Source organism: Diabrotica virgifera, chromosome 1, assembly GCF_917563875.1.
Source record: "Diabrotica virgifera virgifera chromosome 1, PGI_DIABVI_V3a".
Taxonomy (NCBI): domain Eukaryota; kingdom Metazoa; phylum Arthropoda; class Insecta; order Coleoptera; family Chrysomelidae; genus Diabrotica; species Diabrotica virgifera.
This window is the reverse complement of record NC_065443.1, coordinates 287,832,214-287,844,189: the sequence shown is the minus strand read 5'-3', so window position 1 is coordinate 287,844,189 and position 11,976 is coordinate 287,832,214. Positions and strand designations below refer to the sequence as shown.

The window sequence follows — 11,976 nt, the reverse complement described above, 5'->3', positions numbered from 1 at the left end:
TTTCGAATTTGACCATGTTTCAGCAAGATGGCATTTGTTATCTTCAATGTAGTGCTAAGACTAACCTAAGACAATGTAGTGCTTATTCCAGACTGCTTGATTTGTGCGCTGGGAGCAGTATTCTTGACATCCAAAAATATGCGTCCTCTTAAAAGTACAACAATAATCGTAGACCCAAAACAATATTAGTCATCCATATCATAGCAAGAAGAAAGGCGAACCTGGTTTAATCGTTCACGGCATTGAAACCAGCAGCAAGAATAATGGGGCTACACGTTAATACCAGTAAAACGAAAGTATATGACAAGCAACAATCAAGTAGCAAAACTCGAAGATCTATCGATTGTAATATATTATATTTTTGAAGGAGTAAGAGAGTTCATATATCTAGGCTCATAAATCAACCAAAGTAACACAATAACTGCAGAAATTAACAAACGCATATATCTAGCAAATAGAGAATACTACAGATTAAAGAAACGTTTAACTTCAAACATAGTCACAAGAGCGAAGATATTGATATGTTCGAACATTAGAGATATTAAATTAAAACTGTTTTAGAAAGGTAAACTACAATTTTAGGATACATATGCGTAATAACTATAGTTATCAAATAAGCTTAAACGCATACGAATCCTAAAATTGTAGATTGCCTTTCTAAAACAGTTTTAATTTAATCTCTCTAATGTTCGATTACAAATGCTTTTTGATAAAATCGGCATCACCGCGCTTAAAACTCTCATAAGGACTGCATTGCCTATGTTCCCTATACGCTGTGAGCTCGTACGTAGAGGGGATATTTACAAATTCACGAGCGCCAGTAGTGGCAAGTCTGTAAACGTTTACCGGAAATTTGACATAAATGTCAAAGTGATTAATTTAAAATTAAAAGTAAAAACATTAATTATAAAAAATATTAGTTGGTCAAAGCTGTGGTATATATTTTTACCTTAAATATACTTACGTTTTAAATACTGAATTTAAGTTTTTTTAATGTTCCGTAATATCGTTGATTGAAATAAACGGTAATCTTAGCGCCATCTACACGATAATTGTGAAAGTATCTGAAGTAAGAAATTCATATTTTATCAATAGAACGTCAAAATGATTAGCAAAATCTTAAAAAAATCGAGTACAATTTAATTAATTTTTTGCGTTGTAAATATTAAGCAATTACAATTAAATAATAAATTTAAAAATTACCAGTGAAAGTTGAATTAGTAATCCGCCAGGAGCGCCACCAGCGAAGCTCAGAGCCTATACTGTAAAGTCAAGGTGGGACGGACTATAGAAATATATCTGAGGATTTTACGTTCGAAACAGCCTAAAGCTCGTGATACACATGCAATCTTTAAGTACGCGGGTTTAAAGATCGCGGACTTACTCGGCTCGCCGTCGGTGATACACGGCAGACTTAAAGTACCTACGCGGTTTTAAAGATCGCGGTCGCCGTCGGTCACGGCAGACTTACTCATAACTCATTGCAATGTCGTCGAGAGAAGATGCTTTGTGCTATTTAGGAATTTTATCATATTATATTTTAAATACTAATAAAAAAAGACGAAATCGAAAAGAGAGCGTTTATCACATGTGAATTTAGTTAGAGAGTTACGTGGAGATAAGGAAGATTATCATGTACCCAAAAAGAATAGAAATGTATTACTGGTTTCATCATTTCATTACACTGATACAGCAGACTGAATAGACGAAATTAGCAACACGCCAGAGATGATCTTATTCTATAATGATATCAAATGTGGAGTAGATATTGTAGGTACATAAAATGGCGTCACCTTATAATTTGTCTAGAAATATTAAGCGGTGGCTACTTGTAATTTTTTTATGGGGTTCTAAATATCGCCAGTATAAACATTTACCTAATAACCCTAATAGGGAATATACTAAACAACGAAGACAATTATTTATTAAAAAATTATAATAGACCTAGTAGAAAGTTATTTTCAAATTAGGACTGCATCCTCAGAATGACTTTCTCATATTCGATAAGCTGTTATGAAATACATACTCTGGACTCTGGAATGCCTACACAAAACCGACCTTATCCAACCACCAGGTAAAAGGCATTTCAAACACAGCACGAAAAGGAAAACCAGATATTTTGCACACTTTGCAAAATGTTACTTATGCATGGATTCTATCGTAGCCTGCTGTGAGAAGTGTGTTTAGCAAAAAATTTAGAAACTGTCCTCGGATGGTAATATTTTCATCAGGAGGATAAACAGCCTATAAATAATTAGGTTTACTAATTAGGTTTAAGGTTAATAATCAAAAATAATTTTTCCACCTACCTCTACCGAAAGTATACTTTTCCGGACCTGATTGTAGGGAGCAAAGTTGTACTTTTCCTCCCTAGGGAGGAAAATATTTTTCCTCCCTAGGGAGGAAAAGTAAAAGTGACGTCATGGTATTTCTTTCATGAAATATAACTTATTGACGCCCTGTATCTATGCATTTAAATGCATCTAAAATGTATCTATACATTTTAACGTTTATTTAAAAACACTGTATTTTGCAGAATGGTAAAAAACAGTAAATTGTTATTTTGATCTAACAATGTTTACATTAATAATTTTACTTATATTTGACAGTTGACAGTTATATTGTACCTACTTGTTAGTTTTATTTCTAATAAATTTTGTTGGTTAGTTACATAAATAAATTAAGTAAAAATGAAAAAATGACTTGTTATTTGAGGAAGGTGGAAAAACCATATGTATAACATGGGAGTAAAGTGCCTTTTTCTCCCTTGAATGATTACTGCCCTCCGCTACGCGTCGGGCAGTAAACTTCATTCTCGGGAGGAAAAGTAGCACTTTCCTCCCTTGTTATACAAATAGCTATAGTATAGCTTAAAATAGTGTTTTACGGTTTTCTCAAAACTTATAAAACGTAACTTGTCTCCTTTCAACAATAAATGATTGAATTATTTCTAGGCAATTTGCTTAATTAGTGAAAATATAAGTGTAACTTTAAACGCAATAACATGATGGCTCGAGGCTCGCGGCTCGTGGCTGTGATACACGTACGGGTTACGAGTAAGATTTCAAACTTGTTAGATCGACGGCGTACTTACTCGGCGGACTTAAAGTACGCGTACTTGCGGTGATACACGTGCGAAAAAGGTCGCGAGCCATAAGTTCGCGTACTTACTCGCGTGTGTATCACCCCTTTAAACGTTCTTCATCGTTTTTTGTCATCGTCCACATTTTTGACGGGTAGGAGAAGGCAGTCTATATATCTAGCAAATAGAGAATAGGTATTATATTATATATTCTACATTATATATTCTACTATGGATTAAAGAAACTTTTAACTTCAAACATAGTAGTCGAGGACGAATGAAGCATTTTGGCTCGCAATTTTTTCATTCAGTGGATTTACTTGCAATTTTCACAGAAGGTAGGGAATAGTCCAAGGATCATTTTCTATATCATGCTGCTGTACGCTAAAACCTTGGGGGTAGTTGCCACCCCATCTCGGGGGTGGGAATTTTTTATTAAATTTTAACCATGTAAATCGATGTAAAAAGTGATATTAAGAAAAAAATGTTTTTTACATTTTCTTCGTAAAACTAATATTTTTGGAGTTATTTGTGGTTGAAAGTAACAGTTTTTCGATGGAAAAATCGACTTTTGTAGATGGTTTTTTGAGAATAACTCGAAAAATATGCATTTAATAAAAAAACTGTAATTATCAAAATTGTATCTTTTGGTAACAGAAACGAAACTGTTTTTCTATAATATTTTTACGACCAATACAAACCGAGATACGGCATGTTAAAGGTTGTCTTTTTTCGTCAAATGCATAATTTAAAATAATCAAAGCCAAGTAACAGGAAGACTTTGCATTTTTCCAGGAAAACTTACATGATGTTTTTTCAAGCATACAATAAGATTTTTCAAAAAAAAAATAATAAAAAGTTTCTAGCATAAAAATTAAGCAACTTATGATAAAAAAAAGTCGGTACCTATTTTTCTCTACGAGAAAAACAGTGAAAACAACCCCCTAATTACCCTTGTAACTAAAAATTGGTCTTCGCCTTTCTGTAATTCCTTTTATATTTATATGATCAATACACCCAAGAAGCTTGACCTATTTAAAAGGCCTAATTTTAGAAAAATTGGAGTTTAAAGAAAAGTTGATTTTTTGCAATTTTGAATTTTTTATCATTTTTTTCAAAATATCTCCCAAAATACTGGAGATACGAAAAAAATGATAGCTTACTATCTTGTAGCTGATTAGCTTTTTTATTATGATTGTAGCTTTTTTAATAGCTAAAATTTTCTTATGCATAGATTTTCATTACAGTGAACAGTTAGCGAGATATAGCTGTATAAAACATCTATTTACGAGCAAACATTTCCTTATTCGAGCCCTTTAAACCCACCTCAATTAAAAATTAAGGGATCTTGCGAAATTTAATTTACACAATGTTATTACTCTTCAAAAATCCTACAAAACTATTATTGAAAATAATTTTTATCGCCAAAATTGAAGGAGCTATGTTTATAAAATAATTTGTTTTCGAAAAATTCGAATAGTCCCCTTATACAGCATTTTTTCAATGTACCTATATAATACCACAGAGCCGGTTCGCATATTGGATTAATTGGATGACTAAAAAACTATTTGTACCTATGTGTATTTTTATATACTTGTGAATTCTTATTTTTGTGTAAATAAATGTTTTTGTAATTCTTTAATTCTGCTTTTTTTTTCTGTATAGATCTATTAAATTGTCTAATTATAAAAATTGCAATGTTATTAAGGGTGGTTTTTAAAGGTTGAAATATTATGATATTATATCCTAAAGCATAAAACAATCATTATTTAACCAGCCAAAACCAAATTTTACCTATGTTAAAGTTTACAATGTTTTTATATAATTTTTGACAATAAGGGTAGATTACACCCCTCAAAATGCAGACTGGACGAGGAAACCTACTGACCGTTCAACCGGCCGCTTATGCCGATGATACGCAGAATTAAAAACGCAAACGAAAAGGCTAGGTTTGGAAATTAACACAGAAAAAAACAAAAATAATGATACGGACGAGAAGAAATATAGTCAAGAAATACAGACAAAACATTATAAATGAAGATGGCATTGAAACGGTTGGAAAGTTTACATACCTGGGAGTAGAAATATATGCCGATGGATTAGAAGATAGAGAAATACGGAGGAGAATAACACAGGCAAATAGAGCTTATTTTGCCCTCTCCCATATGTTTCAGTTTAAAAGTGTCCACCGAAATACAAGGATGAGAATCTATAAAAGCTTAATTCGACCAATAGGATGCTATGGCAGTGAAGCATGGGTCTTGAAAGAAACATCCAAAAACAAACTCGACACATTCGAAGGTAAAGTACTGAGGAGAAAACTAGGACCTGTGAATTCGGTACAACAACCATCTTTATCAACTTTGTAAGGAAACACCCCTGTCAAACTTCATCAGAATACAAAGATTGCAATGGGTCGGACATGTGATAAGAATGGGAGAAGTTAGGCTGCCAAAAAGAGCACTGAACGCTTGGATGCAGGGAAAGAGACCGGTTGAAAAGCAAAAAAAGCGCTGGGAAGACACAGTAAAGCAGCGATGCATAAGCATTTTTAGGAGTCCATGTATGGAGAGGAGCAGCGACAGATAAACAAGGCTGGGGGCGAAAATAAAGGAGGCTTAATCTGGGCTGTAGTGTCGTAGAAGAAGAAGAATAGGATGAAAAGTCTGGAATATTGCATCTTTTCGTGCCTTGCAGTTCCTGTTCTATTGATTTTTCGTTTTTTTTTTCGTTCTTCACTGCCACTTAAATGGTTGTCTCATGATAATAACGAAACGATTACTTAGTTAAGAAAAATAGGTGTTCAAAGAAATTTAATAAAACGATTAGGTACTGATTAATGAATAGATTAGTAATGATTAATGAATAGATTAGTTGAGCTAACTTAAAAAGAACAGGACTGAAAACTAATACAAACAAGCAATACTTTATCTTTGCAAATAACGGCATCAAACATCAAACTATTATATTAAATTTAAAAGAGCATTTTGAATCAATATTATGACAAATACGTGACATGGGCCGGTTGTTCGAACGCTAATGAAAGATGATAATTATCAAATATTTAATTACTGTCACCAACTGTCAATGTCAACTTTGATTGGGTTGCTGAAAACATAATTATTGATTACAATTATGAAATTAGTTGATCAATTATGTTAATAATTGTTATGTTAATTGATTAACTAATCTCATAATTATAATCAATTATGTTTTCAGCAACCCAAACAAAGTTGACATTGACAGTTGTGACAGTAATTAAATATTTGATACTGATCATTGTTGATTAGCGTTCGAACAATCGGCCCTTAACCTCTTGTAAATCTTACCTCTTGTTAATCCTTCGAAGGAGTGTTTAAATTTTGCTTATTTTTAAAATGCCGACAAGGCAATTTACCTGCTCTTATTGCAGTTTTATGATAAGAATGGCTTATGGTTTATGAATATATCTCTAACCAAATTTGTTATCATTTCCTGTTCGTAAAATTAAATAATTTTGAAAATTCCACACCTGTAATTTTGAACCAATCAAAATACGTTATTTTGACAGATCACCATGGCAACGGAGGTATTTTATCGGAAATTTTTTGCTCGTGGGGTACCCAACAGCGAATTATAGTGGAAATTTTTTGACGTTTACAATAACAGAACATTTTTGACAGACTGGTTTTTATTTGTTTACATAATTTAGTTTTGATTCATTTTCTATCACTTGTAGTTACTCAAAACTTATGTAAAATTGAAGAATATACTATTTTCTATCTTGAAATGGTATTCCCATGCAACTACAATGAGGAGAAATTACGAATTTGAAAGCCTAAACAGCTTTGGATTGTCAAATGCAAATTTGGTGTGGAATTTTCTTACCGAATACCAAGCGAAGTCAAATTAATATCCGGAAATTTTTTTTTGATCATGAATATTTTTAGAAAATTTCCCTCGTCTGCGACTCGGGAAATTTTCAAAATATTCATGATCTCAAAAAAATTTCCGGAAATAATTTGACCTCTAGTGGTATTACTAGTGAAAATTTAATTTGTTTTTTCAATAAAAATATTCTTTTAGTGATATTTTCGGGCCCATTAAAATGCGTATGGACCTAGTGGTAAAATAGGCCATGTTAATGACCAGAAGGAAGATGACTTGAGAGTGTTAAGAGTACGAAATGGGAAAACCAAGACGAAGGAATAGAATAGGGAGAAGGATAGGAAGGAATGGAAGTTGATTCTAGAACAGGCCAAGACCCACCATGGGTTGTAGATCCCACGATGATGTTGATTCCGTTTTAAGTCAAAATAATTATGTCATTTCGGAATTTGGTTATATTTCAGCAAGTTGACATTTATCATCTTCGATAGAGTGCTATTTGGCTGTTTTATTTTTTCGCTGTGAGCAGTATTCTTGACTTACAGAATTGCATAACCCGGAAAACCGCCAAAATGTGCGTCCTCGTAAAATTACAACAATCGTAGACCTAAAACAATATTAGTCACTTCGTTCTAGTTTCCGAACAACCAATGCCGGGAAGATGTATAGCGATAGTCGGGCGATTCCCAAATTAAAAGTATCCGAGAATTTCTTGTCGTATTTATATTCAACATTTGGCAAGTGATCAAGGCGTCTTACCTAATATTAGAATAGACGAGTTAGCCGCTTGCGACCAGTTCTCGGATCTTGGCCCTGTGTGCATTACAGTTCGCGAGTTTTTCTGCAAAACCTTCCATCATGAGTGTAAGTACAAGCTATTTTTAGACCTGACAGATTGTTTGTTGAAGAATGTTGGCAGGTGAAGATGTCAACAGTTAGTGCAAATTATAATCAAAAAGTGCATGACAGTATCTAAATTCATCAAAATCGTCATTAAAATACCACTAGAAATTTCGAAATTATTAAAAAATATTTCAAAAATTTAACCATACGACTTCGTTGAAGCTTTAAGCTATTTCTCTTTCCTCTATTTTTTATTATAGACGACAAAACTTGTTCTTTCTTCAGTTTCTTATTCCACATCACCGTTTTCTTTTATTTTTGTTAGGTAGGTATCACACTTACTTATGTTAAGCGTTTTTCACGTTTGAGCATGTACCCATTCTACCTCTGTTTTTCAATGCCGTGTCTGTTTTTAGCAATCACCTTGTTTAGATTCAATTGTCAATTAATGTTGTTGTTTTTAATTTGTAGATGTCGTTTGGTTATATAAATATTATGTTAGCTATTTACTGACCGTGAATTTTGCTTGGTTTCAGTCTGTGATTAATGAAACACTTTATTGTTGTTCAAACGTTTCGGGGAATTGCTATTATCAATGAAAACGTCATTACTTTTAACTTAGGATACACTTACTTACACTAGTATAAATAATAAAGTGTTCATTGATAATGGCTTTGTTCCGAAACGTTTAACAACATCAAAGTGTTTTTTACTAATACCAGACTGAGACTGACAAACCAAGAAAATTCAGACCAAAATGTATTTTTTTACAAATAAAAGACATATTTCAAGCACTGTTATTTATTAAATCTTGTCTAAGCATCATCAGGGGCATTTCGTCAAAAAAAGGAGTCTATCCAGCACATCCCGGAATATTGTAGATATTTCCTTAAAAATAATACTGAATGAAACCAAACACGACTCCTCACCTCTACTCCGGGGATGAGACCCCATTTTTATTGAAGATTTAGATTCTACGTAAGAAACTGTATTCAGCACCTCAAAAATTAGTTCGCTACTTCTGATCTGTATTTTTAAACGCTTTTCTTTAGTTCAATCGTTTGGGTCAAATCTTTAGATGTTAATTTGACTACCTTTTTTTCAATGCAAATGAATGAAAATTTGCAGGCATATGCATTCGCGGGAACAATACAAGAATAGTCAATCAATTTTTTTTATTAATTGTTTAAATAAAAAAAAAATTTTAATGGAAAATGCTTAAATTCTCTTGTTTTTTACAATGAAGAAACTTGAAACTTTTACAGATTGTAGCTAATTATATGAACTATACATAATTTCACTTTTTGCGTTAATTGTTTACGTTATGCTTTTACGTTATGCTTCATAATTAAACAATAAAGTTTCAAATTTTTTTGCCGATTCCAACTACTTTTCATGTTTGTAGGTACATCATATGTTTTATACATATATTTTAATAAACATGACGATATATTTTAATGTTTGAAAAGTGTAAGACTAAAAAGTAAAAAAAATAAAAAAATATGAAAAAAATGTTTAAGAAACGTTTTTCTGTAGTTACGAGTGACAAAAATTAAAAATATCTTAAATAACACATTCCTTAAAGAAAAGCGTAAGGCGAACCGTTTATTCAATGAAGACGCGCCCCACGCTTTTCTTTAACGAATGTGTTTCCGCGCCGCAAGCTGCCTAATACTTTTTTTCGAGTAATCTTCGACTTTGATTTTTTTTAAATTTTTTTGCTTGTTAGTTGATTTTTTATATTTTTAATTTTAGTCACCCGTAACTAAAGAAAAGCGTTTCTTAAATTTTTTTTTTCATATTTTTTTATTTATTTATATATTTATTGTTTTTCTGCGATTACAGTGCCATATATCGCAAATGAAAAAGAAACTTTAGATACCTAAAACTTATTTACTTTTTCACTTAGAATTTGAATCTTCAATAAAACATGGGATTTTCTATTTTTATTTCGAAGTTGTCCCCCATAACCCTGTGACGGGTTAGCTTTGTCGGACAACAGACTCGATAAAACACAGGTTTAATTTAAATAAAAATATGTTCTTATAATCCAATACAATAAAATAAAAACAAACTACAGGCTGCGGGTACCAGGATAAAGGTTCATCATTTCTGAACCACAACACGATTGGCTTTAACTCAATACGTCAAAGCTTGGTTGGTTCTCGCTAGATCATTGCTTCAGCTTGAACCAGTTTTTACTAATATAAGAATAGAAGCTCGCGATCAGTTCTCGGATCTTGGCCCTGTGTGCATTAGAGTTCGCGAGTTTTTCTGCTAAACCTTCCATCATGAGTGTAAATACAAGCTATTTTTAGACCTGACAGATTGTTTGTTGAAGAATCTTGGCAGGTGAAGATGTCAACAGTTAGTGCACGGGTGCATGATTTTAGTGCAAAATATAATCAAAAAGTGCATGACAGTATCTAAATTCATCATAATCGTTATTAAATACGACTAGAAACTTCTAATTTTTTAAAAAATACTCCCAAAATTTAACCAGACAACTTATTTGAAGCTTCAAAATATTTCTTTTCTTTCTATCTTTTATTATATACCACAAAAACTTGTTCTTTCTTCGTTTTCTTCGCTTTCTTATTTCCCATTTAAATTATGACCGTTTTCTTTGATTTTTGTTAATGGTCTTATTATTGTTAATGTTAAGCGTTTCGCACGTTTGAGCATGTACCCGTTTCTATTCTCTGTTTTTCAATGCTGTTTCTGTTTTTAGCAGTCACCTTGTTTAATTTCATATGTCAATTAGTGTTTTTGTTTATAATGTAGATGTCGTTTGATAATATATTAGGTATGTTTGTTATTTTCTGACCATGAACTTTCAACAATATTTTTTTCTGAATTTGCTTGATATTAATACTGGCATTAATACAAAACTTTGTTGTTGTTCAAACGTGTCGATGAATTGCCGTTATCAATTTTTATTAACACTTCATTACTTATAACTTACACTGCACTTACACTATACTGACTATCAATAATAAAGTGTTGATTGATAATGGCATTGTGCCGAAACGTTTGAACAACAATAAAGTGTTTTTAATTCCTGACCAATAAACCAAGGAAATGTAGACAAAAATATGATGTACATACATAATAATACATATACCGGGTGTGCCAAAACACGCGGGACGCTCGAATATTTCGCGAAATTTACATTGGATCGAAAAACTGAAAAACATCAATTAAATTTTTTTCAAAAATAGATCGAATGACATCAAACACGACTCTTCATCTCTACCGTTTCCATAATTTTCATACACATCATTAGTTCCAATCTACAAATAAAATTAACTGACACAGATGTTTTTATTATTAACGTTGGTTCAAATAATACAAGAACAAAAAACCGCTAAACGCCGTAAAAATGAGTGGCGCATACAATATTCCAGCTACAAAAGATCTGATATAAATATTGCGTGGCGCCAAAGTTTTATTTTAAAAGATTTTTCCATAATATTTGCTAAATTTGAAGTAAAACGAGTAACTCTAATACAGTTTAAATTTTGAAACTCTTTTGTGGCGCGTTTACTTCAAATTTCGCAAATATTATGGAAAAATATTTTAAAACAAAACTAGAATTTTGTTTTGCATCAAAATGAAAATACATTTGGCGCCACGTAATATTCATATCAGATCTTTTGAAGCTGGAATATTGTATGCGCCACTCATTTTTACGGCGTTTAGCGGTTTTTTGTTCTTGTATCAGGAGTTTTTAAAAGTTATTTATAAATTAAATGTACGAAGCTGAATGCAATGTTTCTCGATTACACGTTAAGCTTTATAAATGGTCGCCTTTGTCGCATTACCTCCCAAATGATCCAGTGTTCATCGAATGTACACTAGATTTTTTTTTCTATTCGAAATAGATTGAAAAAAAATATTGGGATGGCCGGTAAATAAACTCGGATTGCCTGTTGCCAGATCAAATTTAGCGTCGTAACCACTACAACTACATAAACCATTTCGGGAATAATCGTTAATTGGATTATACTTTTGTAGCTTAATACCTTCTAAACGGCTTAACAGATTTTGAACACTAAACATGAGTTTGAAACGTATTGACAAGTAGTATCTGATGCATCTAAGGTCAAGTATGGTAACTGAAGCTATTACAGGAATTATTGAGCTTGAAAAACCGTTTTTCCCATAGATAACAGATTTGATCA

At 32.2% G+C, this 11,976-nt stretch overlaps 1 protein-coding gene across 5 annotated transcripts in view; it reads left to right on the top strand.

Annotated features, from left to right (window-relative positions):
• Positions 1-7,655: 7,655 nt before the first annotated feature.
• Positions 7,656-11,976, top strand: part of LOC114324286 (E3 ubiquitin-protein ligase lubel) — a 146,962-nt gene continuing 142,641 nt past the window's right edge. For 3 of the 5 annotated variants that reach the window (XR_003651520.2, XM_028272088.2, XM_028272089.2), the window contains exon 1: positions 7,657-7,813. Coding sequence is in view for 2 of the 5 variants with exons in the window: in XM_028272088.2 (XP_028127889.1) it covers positions 7,808-7,813 (6 nt within the window). In the remaining 3 variants the exon portion in view is untranslated. Of the gene's footprint in view, positions 7,814-10,068; positions 10,090-11,976 lie in introns of those variants that run through there. The other 2 variants (XR_003651523.2, XR_003651521.2) reach the window with 2 other exon arrangements.